General features: G+C 39.8%; 1 protein-coding gene across 5 annotated transcripts in view; it reads right to left on the reverse strand.

Annotated features, from left to right (window-relative positions):
- The window catches only part of LRRC7 (leucine rich repeat containing 7), a 335,582-nt gene that overhangs the window by 222,408 nt on the left and 86,889 nt on the right, over positions 1–26,285 (reverse strand). For all 5 annotated transcript variants that reach the window (XM_034779104.1, XM_034779107.1, XM_034779103.1 and 2 more), the window contains exon 2: positions 18,053–18,128. In XM_034779104.1, coding sequence (XP_034634995.1) covers position 18,053 — 1 coding nt within the window. In that variant the 5' untranslated portion in view covers positions 18,054–18,128. The remainder of the gene's footprint in view (positions 1–18,052; positions 18,129–26,285) is intronic.

The following is a 26,285-nucleotide window of genomic DNA, read 5'->3' on the forward strand; positions in this document are numbered from 1 at the left end:
CTTAAATACATTTTTAACTGTAAGATAAGCATGTGCTGAATTGCTTTCCTGAAACTGGGCCTAAATTAAAACTTGGATGCAGTTTGATTTGTACCTTAAGTTATCCTTCAGTTTAAAGAGATTCTGTATGAATTAAGAATAAAATATGTTGTATTCCTTGACCGCACACTAAAACATGGTTTAGTATTCTATACAAATGAACAGAATCTGTATCCATAACAAAACACAGAAAACAATTTACCTGCCAAGGTATTAATAGTTGAATAAATTGATATTTAAACATACTGTAATTTTCAGAGTGCAGATTTCTTCCTATCACAGGAAAGACGCCTTGGAGACTATCCAAATATTTTAGTGATTTACACCACAGTTTTTCTACATTATCCTTACTAAGGGAAAACTATACCCATATTGCTGAGTTCCTTTTAGTCTGAAAGTTTCAGAGATCATAGGAAGCAATGAAAACTTTTTGGAAATTAAGTTTTTAATTACAACCAACAACAATGAATTACCCAAGACAGATACTTTGCTTAAAAAAACAATTATTTGTGACAAGGACAGCATGGGAGACCAATGTAAGCAAACAAACTTATTTCTATAGTGAATAACTAACATGTTGTCTAGGCAATCCATTATATACATACATTTCATTTGCCAGGAATAGATGCTTCATAGATGTCTAAATAAATAAACATTAAGGCATGTTAGAAATAAGTTTGTTTGCTTACATTGGTCTCCCATGCTGTCCTTGTCACAAATAATTGTTTATTAAGCAAAGTATCCCCACATCAAAGCAAAGTAACCCCACATCCAGACATCATATAGTCCTCAGCCCACCCCTTTCCCAAACAGGATTATCTATCATTACAAAAATGTTGTCCTGACTTGTAACAAGATGGCCTGCCCTGTTAGGGGCCTGCGGATCCATGGCTGTCCATCTATTTAATTAATCCTGCTCTGCTAAACCAATGCTGGGTGTAGGACTTAAAAAGGGAGGAAACCTGGAAGTTTGGAACTGGCTGAGGAGGAGAGCAGTTGAGCTGTATTGTGGCTGGAGAACTAAGCCGCTGTAAACATTTACAAAGCTACTTCATTATCCTCCTTTAAATCCCTCCTTAAAACTTTTCTTTGCTGTGATGCCTAAAACTTTTTTTGACAATTGCTAGACTGCAAATGTGCTGAGGCCACTACCTACCATGCTGACTAATATTTTCTCACTGTTTCCCTGTACTCCCCTGTCTATCTATATCCATGTGTTATCTTTTGTCCTATACGGTAGAACCTCAGGGTACATCTACACTACAGCGGGGAGTCGATTTAAGATACGCAAATTCAGCTACGTGAATAGCGTAGCTGAATTCGACGTATTGCAGCCGACTTACCCCGTTGTGAGGACGGCGGCAAAATCGACTTCTGCCGCTTTTTGTCGGCAGCGCTTACTACCACCTCCGCTGGTGGAGTTAGAGCGCCGATTCGGGGATCGATTGTCGCGTCCCGACGGGACGCGATAAATCGATCCCCGAGAGGTCGATTTCTACCCGCCGATTCAGGCGGGTAGTATAGACCAGACCTCAGAGTGACAAACACCTCGGGAATGGAGATTGTTCATAACTCCAAAATGTTTGTAACTCTGAACAAAACCTTATGGTTGTTCTTTTAAAAGTTTACAACTGAACATTGATTTAATACAGCTTTGAAACTTTACTATGCAGAGGAAAAATGCTGCTTTTAACTATCTTAATTTAAAATGCAATAAGCACAGAAACAGTTTCCCTACCTTGTCAAATCTTTTTTTTTTATACTCTCCTTTTATTTTAGTCGTTTATGTTTAACACAGTACTGTACAGTATTAATTTTTTTTGTCTGGTCTCTGCTGCCTGATTGCATACTTTGGGTTCCAAATGAGCTATATGCCTGACCAATCAGTTCATAATTCTCATGTTCATAACTCTGAGGTTCTATTGTACTTGGATTGTAATTCCTTTGGAGCAGGATCTGTCCTTTACTCTGTGTTTGAACAGCAACTAGTACAAACGTAGTTCTGGTCCCTGACTAGGTCTCCTAGGTTCTATGGTAATAAAAATAATAATACTAAAATAAAATAAATAATAAATAATAATAATATAAAAACATTTAAGTGATCTTAAACACTACATACTTGATCCTATCATCTAATATTCTGGTATTTGTGTCAGACAAATTATCAAAGATAAACATGTCAGGGTACAAAAATGATGCACAAGTGCAAACCTAATTTATGTGTACAATTCTCACAACTGTGCATGCAAACTGGGTATTCATATATTCAAATGCACAGTTAGGCATTTAAATAGGCATTTTTGTCTTCAAATACCTGGTACCTGCAAACACATGGATTATAATGTCTTATAAAATCATCTGTGTTGTGCTTTTTCTGGATTTCACAGAGCATGCAATGGTTCTCTCCTATATATTGCTGGGCAGGATTAAACCACAAGATGTTAACAATTTGTTTACTCGCAAATAATTAGAGAATTGCTCCTGGAGTTTTAAAATAGAGATGTTCCACACCGAGCCCCCCGATTTGAAAGTCCCCAAAACTTTGGGTAATTTCACATCTGATCTTCAGAACTTGAAATATCTTCACACTAGAGAAAAGTTCCTCTCATGACAGGAAAAATCATTCTAAAAACTACATTTTCTTGAGGGAGAATTGAGGCTATGTCTATAATTGTAGATGGGGATGTGATTTCCAGCTTGAGTAGACATACTCATGCTAACTCTCACTGAGGTAGTGTGCTAAAAATAGTAGTGTAGCTGCAGTGGCGCATATCCCATGGGTATGTACTCAGAGATGGTAGCTCCTGCTACTGCTGCTCATGCTATTGCCACTACACTACTATTTTTAGCACACTAGCTCAATGAGAATTAGCTCAAGTATGTCTGTTTAAGCTGGGAATCTCACCCCAACTCCAAGTATATATATAGCCTGAGAGATGTGAATCTCTCATGTGGATTTGTAGAGGCATCTCAACAGATTATTTTCCTTTTCTCTACATATATTGTGCTATGTTAACTACATCTGCTTAAAATCAAGCAAGATTCAAATTCTAAGAAAAAGGAATATCTTAGGCTAATCACCTTCGGAAGAGCCAGCTAAAGAAATATCACAAGTCATATGGCAGGAAAAAGAGTTGATATCACTATTGGCCTATAAAATAAACATATACATCTTTGTCTAAGAAGAATCATAATGTCCTTTGCAAACCAAAATTATTGTCTTCAGGAAATCACAATAGAAGATTATACCTCAAAACTTGAAAAAACCCATTAACATAGCCATCTTTATTGAATATGTACCTTAGCTTTTTAAACATACAAGCTCCATTTTCAATTAAGTTAATGAGACAAAGAGGACCCAAAAAGTACCCCCCCAGAAAAGATGAATCCATTGTTGGAGACCTTCCACATATAGTTACACCAAGAAATTCACAAGGATCATAGCAATGAGTTTAAATTTTATTACTACACAGTCACGCCACATAGTACTGAGGAATGACTTGTTTTGATTCACTTTTGCTTCACTCAGTAAACCTACAGACAGCATATTCCAGTTGTCTTGTTTTTTACAGCCCTGTTTTCCATGAACGTATGTTTCACCATTTTGCATTTTTCCTCTTTCACTATTTAAGCTGTTCTTGCCACCCTCAATTTCCCTAGCAATTTTGGGATAAACTGAGAAGAGCATCACTGGCCAAAAAAGCATCATCTTTTTTCCTTTATAGAGATTGCTATGTTCTTTATTTGCATACATCATCAATCATCAACCTGTTGTGGAAGCTGCTGGGAGCTACCCTTTCCTATTATGCTGGTCAGTATGAGTTTAGTATGAGAACTGTAAAATTTCCAGGATACATTAGCTTTCCATTTTACTGCCTGCAAAATGCCTGGAAGGTCTCAAAGTAATAACAACCACTATAAAAGAGAATAGGGAATTAGAAACCGAACCACCACCTTTGGTTGCCTGAGATGCATCTATATTGCCACTATAGGGCTCTATGGGATCACTATTAAAGTAGGGCAATTGTCTATGTTATTAAGGCAGAAAAATGTCCCTTCAGTTGTTTATGAAATTGAACTCTGCATTAAGAAAAATACATGGGCATTATCATCAGCTTAGATTAGTTCTGCTTAAAATGCCAGCCCTGTGTTCTGCACCCTGGAACACTCATCAAAAATAGGTCTACTGATTTCCTTTGCTATGCAACAAGGAGAGCAGGAAATGTGCTGGGGGACACCTCAGAGAGGCTATGTAGGATGCTCCCTCTTCATGAATAACTTCCAGCAGCATCTCCAGACCAACAATGCATGGTTTAACAGGCACATGTTCAGCCAGTGGTGGTGTGGAGAGAAAAAGACAGGGAGGCAGGTGGTATAATAAACTGTGTGCATGCACACTGAGGGAGAGGAGAAGTGGTTTAACTTACAACCTCCTGTTGGTTGCTTTTCCAGCAATGTGCCTCTTCCAAACATACTCCACTCCATCATGTAAGCTGTCCTTATATTACCTCTCTGAATACCAAATTAATCAAGTTACACTACCACTTATTTCTGACCAATTTAGATATATACCTTTCATCACCATTTACACCACTGCTGAATTTGACCAGTGACATACATCTGTTTACCCTAGGTTTGCAATTTGGCTGAATGGGCCAAATTCAACTCAGGTGAAACACTCCAGTGAAACACTCCAGTGGTGTTATATCAGTCATGAATTTACCCCGCTCTGATGGAAAGAATGAATTCTCACTAAGTCTTATTATGATCATCTTTGCAGCTATGGAAAGAGCACAGAATAAATACATATAGTCACATAAAATCAACAGAGTTAATTAGGCTAGACAAAATTCAATTTTTGTATAATTTTGACCGATTATATGTTTATTTTTAAACATTTTTAAAGATTTATTTATTTAAATGTTCATAATTGTGCAAATTATGGAGTACAGGCTTTTTCATTTTGATCAATTTAAATGTTCACTGTTGTGGGAAATTATGAGGGTCAGACAATAGGGGGATCAGACAATAATTAATAATGATAGACATTGCAATTCAAAAACTTAAGCTTCATAACCATTAAAACACAAATTGTCAACATCACATGTCAAAATATACAAAGTAAATATCCATATATCAACTAATTTATCAAGCAGCATGGGGGCTGCGGGCCAAGAGATGTGCTGGCCGCTGCTTCCCGCAGCTCCCATTGGCCTGGAACGGCAAACTGCAGCCAGTGGAAGCTGCGATCGGCCGAACCTGCAGACGCTGCAGGTAAACAAACCGTCCCTGCCCACAGGCAGATTTTCCTGACGGGCCACATGCCAAAGGTTGCCAATCCCTGGGTTAAACAAACACCTGTCAAGGATGGTCTAGATAATACTTAGTCCTGCCTCATTACAGAGGAATGGACACTAGAGGAATTATCAAGGTCCCTCCAGTCCTACATTTCTATGATTCTATGACAACTCAAGGAGGGTGAGAATGGAGTACTGGTTCTGAGCTTCAGCTAGGAAAAGATCATGAGAGACTTTGGTGACAGTGGCTTCAGTGGTATGAAAGGGGTAGAAATCACATAGGAGAGGGTCTAGAATGGAACTGGAGGAGAGGAACTCCAGATAGTGACTGTAAACAAGGCATTCAAGGAGCTTAGTGATAAAAACGAAAAGGGAGATGGGGAGTATGGACAAAGATCATTTTTTAAAGATGAGAGGAGAGATATTAAATATGCTTGTATCATGAGGTGAAAAGCCAAACAAACAGTGGGAGATTAAGGAGAAGAGTAAGGGAGGGAATGACCGTGGGTTGCAAGGGAGATCAGCAGATGGGATGGGGTCCTTGGGGCGAGTGGAGGGATCAGATGAGGAGAGCAGACAAAATGTTTGCATTTGTGACAGGAAAGAGGAGAAGAGATTTGTAGTGGGGGAAGAAGGAAGGAGAAAAAGAAGGCAAGCAGACAGGAGGGAGAAATTCATGTAATATTTTGTCAATTTTCTCTTGGAAGAAATCAGTGAGAGAAGTGGAGGCAGGAGATGGGGAGGATTTCAGGAGTGAAGCAAAGGTGAGAGCTTCACCTTGAAGATGTTGCACAGGGGGACTGGCCCCAACTGGTCAGTTGTCCCCAGTTAGGTTTAAAGGAGAGCACACTGAACCTAGAGCAGAGTGAGACCTGGTAAGTGAAGCAGGAGCAGCCGGTAGACTGCCAGAGTCACGTGGAGCAGGGAAGCTGTGGGAACCTGCTGGGGGAAAAAAGCCAAAGAGCTCCAAAGAGAAAGCCTGGCATGAGGGTGCTCAGTGAACAGAACATGGAAGATTTCTGCAAGAAGCCCTGAAGCAGGAAGGACAGAGTTAAAGGGGAAAGTGCCACAGGAGCTGTAAACCAGAGTGGGCTGAGGAATTGATTTTGTTAGTTTTGCTTATGTTGGGAAAATAAAACTGACTGGAAAGACAATGGGTTTGGCTGTGGGTCCTTTTGTGTGCTGGGGAGAAGGCCAGCTGGTTACAATGTCATATTACTTCAGTTGCAATTAGGGCTCTCAAGCAATTAAAAAAAATAATAGTGATTAATCACACTGATAAACAGTAACAGAATACCACTTATTTAAAATATTTTGAATGCTTTTTACATTTTCAAATATATTGATTTCAATTACAACACAGAATACAAAGTATACGGTGCTCACTTTACATTATTATTAGGGCTGTCAATTAATTGCAGTTAACCCACGCAATTAACTCAAAAAAATTAATCGCACTTAGAACAATAGAATACCAATTGAAATTTATTAAATATTTTTGGATGTTTTTCTACATTTTCAATATTGACTTCAATTACAATACAGAATACGGAGTGCACAGTGCTCACTTTATGTTATTATTTTTGATTACAAATATATGCACTGTAAAAAAGATAAACAAAAGAAATAGTATTTTTCAATTCACCTCAAACAAGTACCAAAGTGAATTCTCTTTATCGTGAAAGTGTAATTTACAAATGCAGATTTTTTTTTGGTTACATAATTGCACTCAAAAACAAAACAGTGTAAAACTTTAGAGCCTACAAGTCACTCAATCCTACTTCTTATTCTGCCAATCACTAAAACAAACAAGTTTGTTTACATTGATGGGAGATACTGCTACCCGCTTCTTATTTACGTTACCTGAAAGTGAGAACAGGCATGCATATGGCATTTTTGTAGCCAAAGTTGCAAGGTATTTACATGCCAGATATGCTAAAAATTCGTATGCCTCTTCATGCTTTGGCCACCATTCCAGAGGACATGTTTCCATGCTGACGATGCTCATTAAAAAAATAATGTGTCAATTACATTTGTGACTGTACTCCTTGGGGGAGAATTGTATGTCTCCTGCTCTGTTTTACCCGCATTCTGCATATATTTCATGTTATAGCAGTCTTGGATGATGACCCAGCACATGTTCGTTTTAAGAACACTTTTGCAGCAGATTTGACAAAATGCAAAGAAGGTACTGATGTGAGATTTCTAAAAATAGCTACAGGACTGGACCTAAGGTTTAAGAATCTAAAGTGTCATCCAAAATCTGAGAGGGATGAGATGTGGAGCATGCTTTTAGAAGTCTTAAAAGTCCAACACTCTGATGAAGAAACTACAGAACCCAAACCACCAAAAAGGAAAATCAACCTTCTGCTGGTGGCATCTGACTCAGATGATGGAAATGAACATGCATCACTCTGCACTGCTTTGGATCGTTATCAAGCAGAACCCATCATCAACATGGAAGATGTCCTCTGGAATGGTGGTTGAAGCATGAAGGGACATATGAATCTTAGCTCATCTGGCACATAAATATCTTGCAATGCCAGCTACACCAGTGCCATGTGAACTCCTGTTCTCACTTTCAAGTGACATTGTAAACAAGAAGCAGGCAGCATTATCTTCTGCAAATTGTAAGGAACCTTGTTTGTCTGAGTGATTGGCTGACCAAGAAGGAGGACTGAGTGGACTTGTAGGCTCTAAAGTTTTACATTGTTTTATTTCTGAATGCAGGTTTTTTGTACATAATTCTACATTTGTACATTCAGCTTTCATGATAAAGAGATTAGTGGGCCATTTTCTCCCTCCCTTAACTGCAGAGGTGGATGAGGAATGTACAGGGAGGGACAGGGAATGGACGGAGCCTTAACTGTACACCCCTACTCACTGACTACTCCAGCTAAGCCAACATGGGGGTTTGGAAATTTGTTCTGTGTATAGGTCACCTTCCTCTTAGTAAGGCAGGGTTCTGAACTGCAGGGGCTGCAGTCAACTCCAAGTTTTGGGTGTTGTTTTGTAATTATGTAATGTACAAATAAAAATAACGTAAGTGTTAAATACAATTGCTCCATACCCTACTAAGAATAGCACCACATGGTATAGATATTTAGATATATTTAAGAGCAATCAAAGAATTTTCACAGCGATTCCAGATACCTGAACTACACATATAAACCCACTAAGGATGGATAGCTGGAAACCTCCACCAGGAGTAAGGTTTCGGGGAAATGTGGAGGAACCATGGAAGTTTTTGAAACAGAAATCCTTGTTGCATATGATTGAAGTGGATGCAGATAAAATGAATAGTACCAGCCAGTGAAGTGGCCTTCTTATTGATGGTAGTTGGTGCAGAGGCCCTAGATATATTTAATACTTTTGTAAAGAAATGTATATTGAACTGTTAATACATTTATATTAAATAATCGTATAGAAGTAGATGTTATAAGAAAATGTAAAAGGGAACTTTTCTGCTTTCTGTGTTTCTTGTTGACAAAGATTTCAAAGACTGTAAAAAATCAGAAAGCTGGTTTGTGTCTTATCTACAGTGGATCCTCAGTCTGTGTAGATAACAGGGGGAAGCAACCAGACAAAAGTGTGATTACTAGCTAGATGTAGAGCTCCCTAGTAAAACAGACTAGGGAGGACTAGCCAGCAACTCCAAGGACACAAAAAGCAGATAACTGAGATAAGTAACAATAATAGAAGAGTTGTAAGAAATAATGAATATATGAAAGCAGTGGTTTAAAAAGATAGATAAGGAATACCAATTACAGCTTTAACAGGATAAGTAAAAGTGTATTAGAAATATATTTAGAATTAAATGTTTGTAGATGGGGTAGTTTTAATAATTTGTATTTGTGTGATGTTATGAAGCAAGGTATGAAAGGATATGTTTAACAAACTGGGGGAGGGTGGGAAGCAAGGCAGAACTTACACCAGATCAAACCAGCACGGATCTGACAAAGATAGAAACAGCCTTCATGCACCCCTGGACTGAGTAATTGATTGCTCTATCCTGTTCGATCTGCTTTACTTATGCTTTATGCTTGATTAAGACGGTAATATATTGTCCTAAAGTTTCCTTATCAAAGCTTTAAATTAGTTAAGCTTAGTAACTGGTGTGGACAGTGCTTTTCACCCAAGAGTTTCCTGCTCTCATCTGTGCATAGAGTCTGCATAGTTTGTGAGCTTGGAAAAAATGGAAACTTTGAGAAACTCCTTTTCCACACAAGAGTGCAACTCCCACAGGGATGGGTAGGTGAAAACAGCAGTGCCAGCTAAGCAGAGTATGGATATTGGCTGCTCAGAATTCAATGAACTCATTGCCACTGAATCCACATCAGGGAACAAATGTGAAATTCTCAATTTCAGCCTGAATGAGAAAAAATAAAATTTGGACACCGTTTGGCATGAAGCCCATTTCTCCTTCCCATCAAGGAAAGCAGACGGTATAACAATACCCTGAAAGCTATTTTGCTGCTTCTAAAGGAGGGACTAGAGATCACCTACCAGACAGTTGGGAATAGACATAACTTCAGGAGGAGCAATAAGGAGCATTAAAGAATATTCCAAAGCAGTCAAAGCTAGAACCAGATTTGCAGCATTGTTTCTGTACACATGATTCAGTTTACAGTAAAATGTCAGTTCAAGAATTAGGTGCAGTACTACTACTTTGGAGAGACCAAGACTGGGGCTTTGAAGTATACATATATGCAGCTTCACAGTCTTATTCTTTTTATTATTATTATTAAAAAAGAAGGATGTGTGGAACAGCTGCTGTTATGTAAGGTTGGGTTTAGCTGCAAAGAGCAACCGTCATCCTCCATTTTGGAAGACAGGGCTCTGGACAGTGGGCTGCAATCAGCACCAGGACCTAGTTGCTGTTGTGTTAGTTATGTAAACATTTAATTAAAGTTATTTTGTTGTTTAATGGAAGACTTCTAGGGCCTACTGAAAAAGACTACCACCAATTATCTTCCTAGAAAATTTTAAATCGTAGCTGGTACATGTTTCCATAATGCCCATTTTCAGAGTGGATAGACATTTTAAAAAAATCTTTAAGACAGACTATAATGCCAGCAGAACTCACTTTATGGTTTAAATCTGGATGATAATAATAATAATAATAATACTTTTCAATCAAAACGTCAGATGGATGACCTTATTAAGAAAGAAACACTCAGGTATATTTAAAAAGGCTCTTAACTTGATTGATAAAAGATCTGAAAAATCCATTGTTCTCTCTCCTTAATCAAATTAAGCTTTTATCTTTTCTCAAATTCACCATTAAGGTAGCTTGTTTTTATCTTATCTTTTCAATATTATGTTAATCTGTTCATAACTTTTCAGAGTTTAGAAATAAGGTACTGAACATGTTCATTAGTGATTTTAAAAAGTTACATGCCATATTGCAATTTATTATACTAATAGCATATTACATAATATATTATGTAAACATATTTTGCTTCTTTATATTAAGTTTCCTCACATCAAAAATAGGGTCAAACTCCCAGTGTGAATTCTTTTAAAGTTATACCATTACTACTACTGGTGAAAACATCTAGTTGCATCTTCCATGAATGTCCCTTTTAGTTATGTAGGGAAGGTGGCTTTGTGAAAGAGGTGAAAAGTGAGTTCTACCATGTCAGTATACCTAGGGGATACATGAGAAAGCCTGCACTCAATTATGGGAATCAACAAAGCTGTGCAGAATACACATCTTTTCACCAGAGTTCTCTTCCCCTTTGACATCATGGCTAGCTCTGCCATGCTTGCATTTGCTTCCTCTCTCTGCTTCTTAAACTGAAGGTTTTACATGTACACCATTGCCTCCTTTTTGTCAGTCATCATATTTAACTCTTCTTTCTAATCACAGAAAAAGTGCAAGGGCAAGTTTACAGGTTATCGATTTTTATTTATTTAATAATCATTGGAAATTTGGGATGATAATTTGGAAAACAAAAATAAATTTCAGCAGATGAGAATCAGGAGCAGCTGCTATATCCCAGGTAATTGTTTATAGTCACATAATAGTCATTTACAAACTTTTAAAATAAAGAGCTAGGCAGAATTTCCTTACTTAAAAGGAATGTAAAAAGTTCTACACTCCTGTCAATTCCAGGCAGCAAAGGGCTTTCAAATACTTCCCCACCTCTGTCAGAATGAGAAATCTGCAAATTAACAACAGATGGCTTGAGAGGCAAAAGTGAAATGTTAGCTCCTCCTCCCTCTGCTGGGGTGGGGGGACGGGGACAGGACCCTAAGGTGATATAGTGTCATTACAGTGACTCCCTTTGTTATCATGCTATGAGCTCCTGTTGCAGGGCACAGGCCTAGAGCACAGATGGAGTGCCCTAGACACTAGCTATCCCGAGCTGTTGGATCAGCCATGGGGAGCCGTTTGCAGCTGATGTAATTTAGAGCATTAGGTTACAGTTTAAAGAGGCTAAGGCTACTCTAAACTATGCCAGGGACTGGGACTATACAGAACTGGCCTCAGGTTTGCGGAGGCCCAAACAGCTCCTTTGTATTCCCTCCTCTCTTCAGCTGTAACAAGGAAAATCGGACCCTTAGATCTGAAACACAGATAAATTCCTGGGCCTCAATTCTCCTTCCACTTATACTGATGTAACTTCATTGACTAGTGGAGTTACTCCAGATTTACACCCAAGTTAGAAAATAATATGGCCTCTGGTTTCATTTAAAAAAATATGTTTGTAGCTCACATATGAAACTCTGCAGGCAGTCAGGTAGAGAAACAAGTAGTCAGAAAAGGAATCTTAAAACATTAAAAAATTTAGTTTAGGGTTTTTTTTCAATCCACACTGGATGCAATTACCTCAAAATGCAAATATTTTATAGGCAAGTAGAAAAATACCTTCTCTGATATTTCTTTCTTGAAAATTCTGCACTTTGTACACTTTGCATATGGCTAATTAAAAGACACACACAAGTATCTCTAAGTTGGTGATTGGTCCAAATGCCAACTGGCAAGAGTTAACATGGCCAGTGCTATTCATGTTCTAAGGATGTACATACATACTTCATTCATTACTTGTGTTTTAGGGAACAATACAATAATAAATAACAACATATTAATGAAAAGTTAGTGTGTTTGACATACCAGAAAAAAGGACAGCTGTTTTCATATTACAAAGCTGTACAGTTGCCTGTCTTATACTCCGAGTACCTATGGCAGACTCACTTTTTTTAGTCTATTCATTGTCCTAACTATTCCATGCTATTTCCTATGCTCAACATTACTCAGGGAGTAAAAATAAAAAAGGGTACCATTATTCCCTTTAAATTTGAATCCTGCATTCCTGTGTGAATACACAGACACAATCTACAGACAAGCAGTCCAATTCCACTGAAATTAACAGAGCTACTCCAGATTTACACTGGTGTAAATGAAGGCATCTGATTCTTCCAATATTTTAAAAACTGTTACCCTGAATTTTAGAAGGGAGATGTTTCTGCTTAGGGGCATTGGCTGATTTCTTTTTCATTTATAATAAAGTAAAGGATTTCATGCTTAGCCTACATGTACAGTCATCCTCTCAGTGGGAGCTGTCTAAATTTTTTTTGAAGGAACAAGAGAATGTAAGTGAATCAACAGACGCGTTGGCAGCTGAGACATCAGTTTCAGATGAGTGAAGACAAGTTATTTTCTTCCCTTAACTTTTCATCCTACTGTTAAAAAAAAAACAGTGAAAACAACAGTGCCCTATAAAATCTGGTATAATTATGACGACTTATTTGTACTGAGTCAGCAAACTCATTGCAGCAGGCAATATAATTTAAAATAAGATGCATCAGGTAGGCATAACAGCAATGGAGGGAGTGGGAAACTGAAAATAAGGGCAAAAGTAACCAGCAAAAGTTCTTGATAGTAAGAGAAACATATGCAGTGTACTTGTAGCTGTGTCGGTCCCAGGATATTAGAGCAACAAGGTGCGTGAGGTAATATCTTTTACTGAACCAATGTCTGTTGGCGAGAGAGAGAGAGAGAGAAGCTGGTCCAATAAAAAAATATTACCTCATCCACCTTGTCTTTAACCAAACAAAAATTTGTTTTGGTTAAAAAAAAGATATTAACGTTATTAGTAATCCTTAGTGGTCACATGCCTGGTCTTTATCCATTAACAATTTACTGTGAGCATCATAGTAGAAATGGGTCTTGAGGGAGGATTTGAAAAGTGACAGAATAGAATGCAGAAGACATTTCATGTGTAAGAATTACATGCCAGAAAGTGTGAAGGTGCTTGTGGGAAAGGTGGGCGAATAAGGCAACAGAAGATGGCATCTCATCTGAGATCTCAGTCCAGCCTATTATAATTTTAAAGAATGTTTCTCCCTGTTCACATCCTAGCTAGAAGGTAAAACACCTATTGGGCCTGATTCATCATGGCATTTCTCCAGTGTTACCAATGTCATGCCAGTGTAAAAACTACAGTAAACAGTGGTGAATCAGACCTATTGTTCTGTATTTAGGGTTTTTTGTTTATTTTTAGTTCAGATTAGTTAGGCGTCAAAGCACAGATATATGTACACATACCCTCTAAAAATAAAGAAGCGTATTAAGTTTGAAAATTCTCATAGACCAAGATCACCATGGGATTTACTGAACTAGAATTGTGAGATTCATGATCATCTATAATAGACAGAATTATAATAAAAGCATTTAATTGTCACACACTTATCTTTTATGATATAGACAAGATGGAACACATCAAACAAAGTAACTGTCTTCTGGATTTAAATTCAGCTACTATAAATGCCATTCTGATCTACAAAGTAGAAATCCCTACTGACTTATGGAACAAATGGTTCCCTCAAACTTGCTTTAATTATTTCTTTCCTTTTTAAAGGGACAGTTTTGAAACAATCAGTTTAACAAATCAATGTATGAAATTTTTTCAGATTGTTGGGAGATCCCTTGAAGTGTGCTACAGCTAACCTCCTATGGCACCATTTCAGCAATTTTTTAAAAATGACACAAAATAGGCCTACACATTGTTATATGCACATAAGTAGCCTTTAAATATATACCCATAATTCTGAAGTATAATCCCTCCCCCAAGCTTTTGTGTTTACACACATCCACTCATATGGCATGTGCAAATATTTGGAGTGCAAATTTGGGGGTTTGAATAGATAAAAATATTGTGTGTATACAATTGAGTGCAAACTTATAAGTGTGGTTGAGGTTACTATAAAAGTTTGACTCTATCTCTGATAAACTAACGATATGTCATCAGAATCCAAGACTGGCATAATACATTGGCTCATTCATGTATAATTAATACTACACACCAATCCACATCAAAATGTAGGGGGTTGTTCAAAATCTGAAATTGGATCAGCTCTAATTTTGCAAGTAACCATACACTTTAAAATGTATATATAGTTTTAATAGAGTGTAATAAAAATTCTAAATAAAAAGCACATCCTCATGTGTTGTGTTTTACTTGCTTGATGTAAGTGGTGATATTTGTCTGCTAAAAACACTATAGACAAGATGTGAATACGCAATATTAAAATATGCAGATTTGGGGGGGGGGGAAGGAAGTGGAAAACAAACAGTCAGTCCTTCTTTTATCAAGCAACAAAAAAGGGACTAAATCAAAGTTTGATTTCCCTTCAAGTCACCTTTATGGTGAAAAGCAGTTGATCTCATAATAGAGTAGAACCTCAAAAATACGAACACCAGAATTAAGGACTGACCTGTCAACTGGACACCATGTGAAAAGTAACCAATCAGACAGCAGCAGAGACACCAAAAAAAGCAAATACTGTATGGTGCCTATACCGCATCTTACAGGTAGGCACATCTGGGCTACCCCAGGGCACCCACTTATAGCTAGGAATTGAAGATGCTGAAATTTCCAGGCAAAGCTGTGAGTCCCTGCTGCCAGTCCAAGGCAGCCGGAGCAGGAGCAGCATTAGATCCTGGCTGCTTTCCTGTAATCCATGAGTGCTGTTTTCATCTCCTCTCGGCAGGCCTGGGTACTGTTCTCCTGCCCACCCCTGGGGATGCACTGTTTTCAACACCATCCCCCCTTCCACCCTGCAAGGAAGCTGCCTAGCTGCCTCCGGAACCTGGCCTGGAGTGTTAACTGCTGGAACCGGAGCTGCGTTGTGTTCAGAGTCTCGAACATTTCAGCGTTACGGACAACTTCCATTCCTGAGGTGTCCGTAACTCTGAGGTTTTACTGTACTGAGTGCTTGTCTACATTCACAACATGGGAGAGCTTCTCCCGTGAAAGTAGGTACTCCATCTCCCTGATAGGCAGTAGCTAGAAGCCCTCCCATCAATACAGTGCTCTCTACTCTGGGAGTCCAGTCAGTTTAACTGCGTCGCTCATGGGTATTTTACCCTATACTATACAGATTTCACGGGGGAGACCAGCATTTCTCAAATTGAGGATCCTGACCCAAAAGGGAGTTGCAAGGGGATCACAAGGTTATTTTGGGGGGGTCGCGGTATTGCCACCCTTACTGCTGCGCTGCCTTGTGAGCTGGGCGGCAGGAGAGTGGTGGCTGTTGGCTGGGTGCCTAGTTCTGAAAGCAGCACTCTGCCAGCAGCAGCGCAGAAGTAAGGGTGGCAATACCGTACAATGCCACTCTTACTTCTGTGCTGCTGCCTTCGGAACTGGGTGGCTGGAGAGTGGAGGCTGCTGACTGAGGGCCCAGCGCTGCAGGCACCAGTGCAGAAATAATGGTGGTAATACCATACCATGCCATCCTTACTTCTGTGCAGCTGCTGGTGGCTCTACTTCAGAGCTGGGCTCCTGGCCAGCAGTCACTGCTCTCCAGCTGTCCAGATCTGAAGGCAGAGCAGTCACCAGCAGCAGCGCAGAAGTAAGGGTAACAGTACCACAACCGCCCCCATAATAACCTTGCAACCTCAGGTCCATAAGGTGCAAAACAGTGTAAAGTGTGGCCATACCATCTAAGTGTTGATAGGCCAGCCTAAAAATGCAATTCCATTCTCAATTGCAAAAGCACCTGTCAAAGTTCGGCTAAGAGCAATACAGGGTCAGATACTGCCTAACTTACACTGAAATACGAGTGGAGTTAACTATATCCAAGAGGCTGTTCACTCCCTCTTCTGAATTAAGTGGAGTTACCCAATGCCACTGACTTCAGTGGGGCCAGAATTTCACCCTGATGTCAGGTTCACTGGGCAGGGCCTAACTATGAAGTGTGATGATGGTGGCAGCAGTTCCCTCAATACAGGACATCTGACTTGTTGATGGAGCCTAACTAAAATGTCCAGGTGTGGCAGGAGGAGAACTTAATGTTTTATTTTAAAAAAAGGAAGTACCTCACTGGGAGTAGATTATACAGTTTCAGTTACATTTCATAGGCATGAAACTGGTTCCACAAACTACTGTAAATCAGCAGAACTTCATTAACTGCAATAGGCTAGGCCGATTTACAACAGTTGAGAATCTGGCCCAGTCTCTTTATATAGCTGTCATTAAAATTGCTGTATAAATAAGCCAAGACACATTTCCAAAGTTAATCTGATTTTTCAAGCCTATATAGAAGTTTACCACTAGAGGAATTCCCTTTGCGAAACAAGGTGTGTTGAACAACTTTAATACTAAAAATGCAGTATGTATATTTTGTCATCTGACACAAAAGTTTCCACTGTATCTAGAGTTTATGTTTGAGTACAAAACTTTAACATATTTTCTTAGATCACCCATTTTTCACAGTTTGGATTACAGGGCATTTGAACTATAGCTATTTGGCCAAGTTCATCCTTGGGCTAATTCTGCAAATTCTTCAAGTTTTTGAAAATTAGAAACTCTGAGATGAGGTAAAGACATACCAGTGCAGCCACTTAGATAATTATCACAGCACATAGATCACATTTCATAAAGAAAAAAAATAATTGCATGAAAAATAAGTCTACACATATTACCAGGATCCAATAAAGATAATTGAAAAGGTTTTTCTGACAAACTGTCACATATTCTTGCTTATTGTTCAATGCGGTAGTTTCCTAATTCACTTATTCCAACTCATCTAAATGTCATATGTTCTCTAATAATCCCTCATATTTCACTCCTTGAAAATGTCATGAAGTAGTGATAAAAATAAAGCAAACCCTTTTAGTATGTTGGTATTGTTTGTCTGCACTGAGATTCATTAAAACTTAACCTTTCAAAATATATGTAATGTTTACTAGCCGAGTGAAAAAAAGCACATCATTGCAAAATGTGCATTTGTGTGCATTTCAGAAGTGATCCTATTGGTATTTATGTACTTAAAGATATTTCTTATTCTCCTCCACAAAATGTGTCTTCTCAGATCTGATCTGAGAAATAGTAATCGATACAGAGAAAAATCTCAGTTATACAGATATAAACCTGGGAATAGCTCCAATGACTTGAATGGATTTAACTGGGTTTAAATAGTAAGAGTAAAATTAAGATTAAAATGAGCAGGGATGTCTTGAAAGAAGTTGAAACTTAACATCCTGCAGGACAGAAAGAGACACTCCATATATTATATAGCACTAAAATGTTATCAATTCATTTATTAAAATTAATCATTAATGTTTCCTCCCCTCTGTTTAAATATTAAAATGATAATGTTTATCAAGCACTGCCAACCACCATTTCAGAATTAAACAGATTTGATTGCAAAAATATTGTTATTTTTTAAATAAATATTTATGAAGAGCAAAATAATGCAGTATCTACTTGCTAATAGTTCCTGTAGCTGCAGACGTCTAGGTAGCGATCATTTTGACTCAAGGTTTTTTCACGTAGTGCGTTCCTTTAAAAAAAAAAAAAAAGTAAATTTTAATTAGTTGTGTTTAAAAAGGCCCCATGTGAGTATAACTAGGTCAGAATTTGTGCTGAAAAGAATACTGTGAAAGAAATCCTTATAACAAATGTCTGATGCTGGGAACCTGCCCGCCTGTTAGGTTACATGCACCACTGTTTCACTGAGGCTACTCAATCTAAACCAGCAAACTTGGTGGGAAGGGCAGGAATGTGGGTTGGGAGGAAGATATTTTCTAAAAAAATGGGAACACTGATGGCCAAATCTCAAATCCAGTGCAAAATCATTCAATTAGCAATCTTTTCCTCACCCTTCTGTAAGGCCCACGATCTAGTGTGTTACACCCTTGTCTCGCCCATCCACTTCAAACTCCTATGCCATGACAACTGAAAATAAACAAGATGGAATATTTAAAGTGCTGGACATGTATATGGAGGGGGTTGGAAAAGTGGCAGGAACAGTATTGCCAACCTCCAGAATCCAAAAAAATCATAAGCCTGGCTTAAAATATTATGAGAAAGGAAGGGGGAGAAAAAAAGGGGGGGGTGTTAAAAAAAAAGTTTTCAGTTTTGAAAAAAAAGCTTTTTTTCTTGTTTTTGTTTTCTTTTCTCCCACTGGAAAAAATATTAGGAAAATTAAAAAAATTTAACTTTCCACAAAAATACACTGTTTCGTAAAAATAATAATAATAATAATTCCTAAGAAAAAAGTTCTGAAAGAAAAAATTCAACCCTCTTTAGTTAGCATTTTGGTAGCTTCTTTGGTTTGGTAACATGCAACTACCTGAATTTCTGGCCATGCAAATTCCACATGTGGACAGAGAATTTCAGGAATTCTGACTTCTAAGTTTTACAAATAGAGCTGGTTTTAATTTTTCCAATGTAACATTTTGTGAGAAAATGCCATTTCATTGAAATCAACTTTCCAAGTTGATTTTAATTAAATTTCATTTAGAAAAAAACCGAACAAGGCATTCTGATAAGGTTGAAATATTCTGTTTCAACCTTAGAGAGGCAAGGTGGGTGAGGTAATATCTTTTACTGGTCACCCACCATGTCTCTCTAATATCCTGGGACCAACACGGCTACAACTGTACTGCATACAACTGTTTCAACCTTATCAGAAGGCAATGTTTTCATTTTTTCTTTTGAAACAACTTTTCATTAAGAAATTTATTTTATATGACATTACAATAAAGAAACAAAGTCAAAATCAAAATGAAACCTTTCAAAATGGAGCATTCCGCCCAACCCAAAATGCATAATTTATGTACATTTTGTTTCACAGGAAATGAGAAATTTAGACTTTTTTTGGTTTTGGTCTGACTCAGTTGAAAACAAATGCTGAAATGTCAGTATCTCCTGTGAAGCAGAAATTCCAATTTCGACCAGTTCCGGTCTCAAGGCACTAAAGTAATTCCTGCTACAAACAAGAAGAAGGGCCACTGTCTGTTTAGGCTTCAAAAATATACCTTCCTTAGATACAAGTGAATCACATACAACATCCCCAGAGAACCCTATATCTAATATGAACTTTACTGATGCATTTAACCCACAACGCATTCGGGGAGGGGAGAGAGGCACATGGGGATGAGAAGGGACTGCCCAGCTATAGGAAACCCTAGAGACAGTCAACAACTCAGCCACTGGAATACTGAAAGGGCTAAAAAATACAGAACCAGCCAGATGAAACTAAACCAGTAATGAAACTAAACCAGAAACTAAATCCAGGATGCTGTTAATTTATTCTTCAGGATTCTTTAAACTAACATTTGACAAGAGCACAATACATATGTAGCCAGTTACAATCACCCACATCTCAAGTCAAATACACACCCTGAAAATAAAATACAACTCAAGCAAATAAAATAAGTATAAGGATTAGGGTTTTTTGTTTTTGTTTTTGTCTTTTTGCTAGTATTTCAAGAATAAAGTGGGTAAGAAAAACAGCAACATTTAAAAGTCTTCGACAGATGCCGTCCCCTTTCTGCTATAGTACATTGTTGCTCACTAGAGCACCTCCAGGGGAAAATTACTCTTCAAAAGGCTTTTAAAGAATGCCTATACATATAGTAACATTATTTGAAAGCCTTTTGAAAAGCCAGCGTTGCTGCTCTCGGCTATCAGTCTTTGTGTTCTATGCCCCAGCCTGAATGACAAAATGGCAGCATGTGATAATACTTTTATCAGCTTCCATTAAAAGAAAAAAAAAACTGTTAAAAGAATGTTGCAAAGTCAAGCACTTAAAAGTTAAAAAATGCCAAGGAAAGCTGCCTTGCACAACTTTAATTCTACCCCCTTGTGGGTCTACATTATGCTACAGTTTTTAATTACGTGATCACATCAGTGGGGCCTGGGAGTACTCTGAGTGCAGTTGGAATACTCAGAAAATTAATTCTATGGAGCATGTACAAATGGTGATTTTCCTGCTGCATATAACTCACTCTAATCTGAACAAAATTTCACCAGGATAGCAAAAGGTACTACTTTGATGTTATAACTAGATCCTTGACAAATATAAACTTTACACAACCCCCCTCCTCCAAAATCCTCCGAGGTGCTAGAATGGTTCAAAACTATGGTAGGAAATGTGTTTAAACACAAGCATAATGATCTATTTTTCACCAGTCCCAGACACGGTTGCAACAGATCTGCTCAAAACTTAAAACAACAATTTGAGGCAGAGACCAAGCACTGAATAATTTCAGTGAAAGTTACACAACTGAAAATAGGTTAAAATGGAAAATGTTAGACTCCCCTTAACTATAGGTGTCACACTACTGCTCCTCCTATAAATTAGCCTAAATAGATGCTGGCAAGGAGATTCAGCAGCATACCTGTAAAGTTTAGAATGCCAGTTCCAATTTGTGTGCTACAGTGAAGTAGTTATCTTTTGTTTACAACTTTTAATTAATTTAAATTGTAATAAGGGAAAAGAGAGAAACATGAAATAAAGAAAATAGTGAGCATTGACAGATTTGGAGCTGTATCCATTACAAGTACTGTGGTACAGTGTAACAAAATGTTAGTAGTATTTGTAGCACTGTGTGTATTCATATAAACATATAAGTCAAAGATCCCCCGCCCTCAAAAAAGGCTCAAAGAGAGTCCATAACAGCATCCACCAATGTTCAGTAATTCTCCCCCCCGACCCCAATTCAGCAAATGCCTAACCAGGAGTACTGGAAGCTCCCTAGAAGTGAGGGGGCCACCGGCACCAGAACCATTGCCTTTCCCCACTCTGCCCTCCCCCAAACCATTCCTTCCTCCCTGCCCACTCCTCTCTGCCCCTGCTCACACTTAAGGCAAGTAAAAAGTGATGGAGACATGGTCCCCTGGCTCTCCAATTCCAGCACCCATGTGCCTAATTTTAAACACGTGAGTAGTCCCACCGACTTCTGTAATGCATGCTGAACCTGGGCCTCTATTATTTTAGGAAGTTCCAAGCTTATGGAAAAATTAATTTTAGCAAACCAATACTGGCTCTGCAAAACACATGGAATATATTTCAAGAAAACAGTCTCATCAGTGTTTCAATTAAATATTTTTATTTCGCTGGGAAGATTCAATACCTGGGAGGCCTTTAAGCACAGAAACATAACTGTGGTTCTTTGCACAATAAGTTTCCTACCAAAAAAAATAAAAACTGGGCCTGATTCTTCTCCTGCAGGTTTAACTCCAGCATAAATTGCCTGACTCCAGTGCAAGTGACAGGAGAATCAGGGCCGACGCCTGATATCGGTGATTTTATTTTTAGAATGTCATAGGCCACAATCCCACTGCTCTCACTGAAGTGAGTGGAAGTAAAAGCAGGCCCTGTGTTTGTATATTAATAGGAATCCAGAAATTAAATCTAATACATTCTTATAGCATTTCATAATCCATGAGACACTTCGCATCCAGTAAGTGCTAAAAGCAGATGAGGATCAGTGGATCACATCATAATTGGAGCATATATTGATATTGATATGGTTCTCCCCTTCGGCCATCAAGAGACCGAAGGGGAGAACCATAAATTAATAGTTGACCACGAAGCAGAGAAATTGCCTGTGGGGTGGGACTGTAGACACATGAAAGTACACTCCTTCAAGCTGAAGGCAGCGTACCAGTCCCCCAGATTCAGGGAGGGGATAATGGAAGCCAGGGAGACAATGCGGAACTTCATCTTCTTTATAAATCTATTGAGGTTTCGCAGGTCGAAAATAGGCCTGAACCCACCTTTGGGATGAGTAAATACTGGGAGTGGAACCCATTGCCCCTGAATGTCAAAGGGATCTCCTCTACCACCCAAGTTATAGGAGCGTAGGCACCTCCTGCATGAGGAGTTGCTCGTGAGAAGGGTCCCTGAAGAGGGACAGGGAACAGGGGTGGGAAGGCAGGAAGGAACAGAATATCCCAATTCTACCATGTTCAAGACCCATTGGTCTGAGTAATTAGCAACTAGATATGGTAGAACTGGGATAAACTATCCACGAAAGGGGGGGAATGATCCGAGATCTGGTCTGGTGCATCGCTCCGGGGCGCACCCTCAAAAGTTTTGCTTAGGGGCTAAGGACTGCCTCGCTGAGCCCTCACCCTGATTAGAGGAGGACTGAGGAGGTCTAACTCTATTATTTCTGCCCCTTTCTGCTGTAATCCTGCCTCGGATGAGCAGGGTAGAACCGAGGGGTAGGCTGCGGCTTAAATTGTTTCCTTTGAGGCGCTGGTATATGAAGCCCCTGAGATGTCAATGTTTCCTGCAAGTCTTTGAGGCTGTGAAGCTCAGAGGCTATTTGCTCCAAGAAAAGCTCTGAGCAGTCAAAGGGCAAGTCCTTAATTGTCCGCTGAACCTCGTATGGGAGGCCTGAAGCTACGAGCTCCTTCCCATGACTATGGCTGTTGACACAGTCTGGGTTGCCGAGTCAGCAGAATTCAGAGAAGCCTTCAAGGAGGTTCTCTCAATGACCTTGCCCTCTTTGAGAATGGCCACAAACTCTGATCCTGAGTCAGATGGAAGCAGCTCCTTGAACTTGGACAGCACATTCCAGTAGTTAAAGCTGTAACGGCCGAGGACTGCTGCTAGTTGGCAATGCAAAGCTGGAGCCCCCTGGTAGAATACACCTTCCTGCCAAAGAGATCCAGCTTCTTTGCCTCTTTGAACTTGGGAGTCAGTCCCGGTTGCCCTGGCCTGTCCTCCTCGTTCACAGCCACTACAACCAATGTATCCAGCTGAGCATGTATGAAAAGATATTCATACCCTTTTGAAGGCACAAAGTAGTTCCTCTCCACCCCTTTGGCAGTAGGAGGAAGAGGTGGGAGTTCGCCACAATGTTTTGAACAGGCTTAATGAGGGGAAAAGCTATCCTTGAGAGGTCTTCAGGCACCAGAGTGACAACAATAAGGTGGGTCTTCTCCAACACCTCCTCCTCCTGCATGCCCAAATTCTGAGCCACCCTTCTGGGCAACTCCTGATGGGCTCTGTTGTCCATGGTCAGCAGTGTGGTAGAAGTGCCCACCACTGCCTCATGAAGGGAGGATGAGGAGAATGCCCGCAGGAGCACCAAGTCATCCTGTCCCTCCATCTCATGAAGATCACCCTGCACCAATGCATCTTGTGTGTCACTGGGAGTGGCCTCTGTGCTGACCTGGGTACCAATCTCATGGCCTCCTGGAGGTTCCTGGGTTACAGATGATGGAGGGGCCCGTGCCTCCAATACGACTGATAGCGATCTAGACCCCAACCCCAGGGCTTGGTGGTAGACCCCCGGGGTCCAGAAGGGCCATTGAGCCGGCGCCTGCCATTGCGGAGGCCATGGCATCAGAGGCAATGGCTGACCCATCTCCTGTCTCAATCAGTGCTGAGAGCAGTGCCAGCTCCACCTAGATGTGTATGACTCCACCTCTGAGTACCTCGGTGATCAAGGTGGTGCAGAGCAAGACAGCGGCAGGGAGTGGTGCCAAGGCGAGGGTGAATGGTGCCACATCATAGCTGGCTTGCCCTTCACTGTTTCTTCATGGTGCTGGGGCTGGTGCAGGGGACTGTGCTGTCATACCTATAAAGTCCCTGGCCACCTCGAAAGTGTCCAGGATGGAGGGAAGGTCCAACTCCTCCACCTGACTCCCCTGCACTGGGGATTCCACAAGAACCAGGCTCAACGGACCTCCCTGCAAGGCCAGAGTCAATGGTGCCAGCTTAATCATAGCCGGAGAAGGGTGTCCCAGTGTGGGATGCACCCAGCTAGTGCCTCCTCACTCCACTGCTGTCTTCTTCTTCTTGTGAGGCACCAGAGAATGGGAGCAGTGCCAGGCCCTTGACCTGGAGGTCTTCAGCACTAGGGACTGGGGGGCAGGTCTCTGGAGCCTGAGTCCTTTCTTGGAGCCGCAGTCTCTCTTACAGAGGCCAGTGCGCTCCACACTAGAGCAGAGCCTTGAGGCCATGGGCAGTAGAGCAACCAATCTGGCAGCTGAAGCATCCCAGCTTCAGGAACTGTGAAAGCGGCTAAAAGCACAGAAAATCTGTCCCTATATCTGTTCCAAGGTGACAACATATATTTGTATGGAAATTAAACTCCTCCATTGCCCAATATTACCAGTGTGTTTCTGAGTGATAATGTTTGAATGGGGACCTTCCCATTAATAGGTAGCTACACATACATCTATCTGACGTGCTACTGATCATTTATTCCACCACCACCAAGGATGGACTAGCTTCCTCCCCTCCCAAACTAGCCTTCCCTTCAGTCAGTGTCAGGATAGTAGAATTCTAAACAGAACTCTGTTGATAAGCCATCACTGCCCCTTTTGGATTAAATCATGACACCTTTCAGAGATCCATTTGCCCCAATCTGAAAGATGAGCCGGTTGCACAAATCGCTTTTGGAAGCATGTGTACATATAGCTCCAGTTGATTAATATTACCACGAAGTTGGCAAGACAATCCTACATTTGAGCTGTTCATTAGTTCAAGATTTAATGCTAATTTGGCTGGAACATGGAACCATTCCCAATTTCCCACCCACCCTCAACTCTGTGGGTGTCTTTCAAGGAAAAGGCTAGAAGGTAGAGAGTTCAAACTAACGTGTTTTCCATCTGCAGAAGTGTTTTAATCATAATTTAAGAGAGCAAAGCCTGGACATAATTTCATGAGAGTCAAAAATGGATTAGCTGGCTCCAGGCCTATGGAATGCCAGACAAGTTTTGAAGGCTGGTTGATAAAACAAGGTAATCTCTTCTTTTGTTTCATGTTTTTCCTCTAGCTAGGGTCCTTCTTGTACTTGGCAAAACCCTTTTTCAAAGGATTTACTAGGCTGTTAACTGTAAGGCAATGAGTCCCCTCAGACATTATGCTAAGTTTGCTAACAGGCCTCTAGAACTGAGTCTGCAAAACGTTGCACATGTATCTGTTACCCTGCAGAAAACAGAAGAACAGGAGTACTTGTGGCACCTTAGAGACTAACAAATTTATTAGAGCATAAGCTTTCGTGGACTACAGCCCACTTCTTCGGATGCATATAGAATGGAACATATATTGAGGAGATATATATACACACATACAGAGAGCATAAACAGGTGGGAGTTGTCTTACCAACTCTGAGAGGCCAATTAATTAAGAGGAAAAAAAAAAAAACTTTTGAAGTGATAATCAAGCTAGGCCAGTACAGACAGTTTGATAATAGGTGTGAGAGTACTTACAAGGGGAGATAGAGTCAATGTCTGTAATGGCTCAGCCATTCCCAGTCCTTATTCAAACCGGAGTTGATTGTGTCTAGTTTGCATATCAATTCTAGCTCTGCAGTCTCTCTTTGGTAAGTACTCTCACACCTATTATCAAACTGTCTGTACTGGCCTAGCTTGATTATCACTTCAAAAGTTTTTTTTTTTTTCCTCTTAATTAATTGGCCTCTCAGAGTTGGTAAGACAACTCCCACCTGTTTATGCTCTCTGTATGTGTGTATATATATCTCCTCATTATATGTTCCATTCTATATGCATCCGAAGAAGTGGGCTGTAGTCCACGAAAGCTTATGCTCTAATAAATTTGTTAGTCTCTAAGGTGCCACAAGTACTCCTGTTCTTCTTTTTGCGGATACAGACTAACACGGCTGTAACTCTGAAACCTGCAGAAAACATTACTTCTCACATGCAAACTGGGTAATTAAATTTCTGAATA

This window comes from Trachemys scripta, chromosome 8 (assembly GCF_013100865.1).
Source record: "Trachemys scripta elegans isolate TJP31775 chromosome 8, CAS_Tse_1.0, whole genome shotgun sequence".
In the NCBI taxonomy this organism is placed as follows: Eukaryota; Metazoa; Chordata; order Testudines; family Emydidae; genus Trachemys; species Trachemys scripta.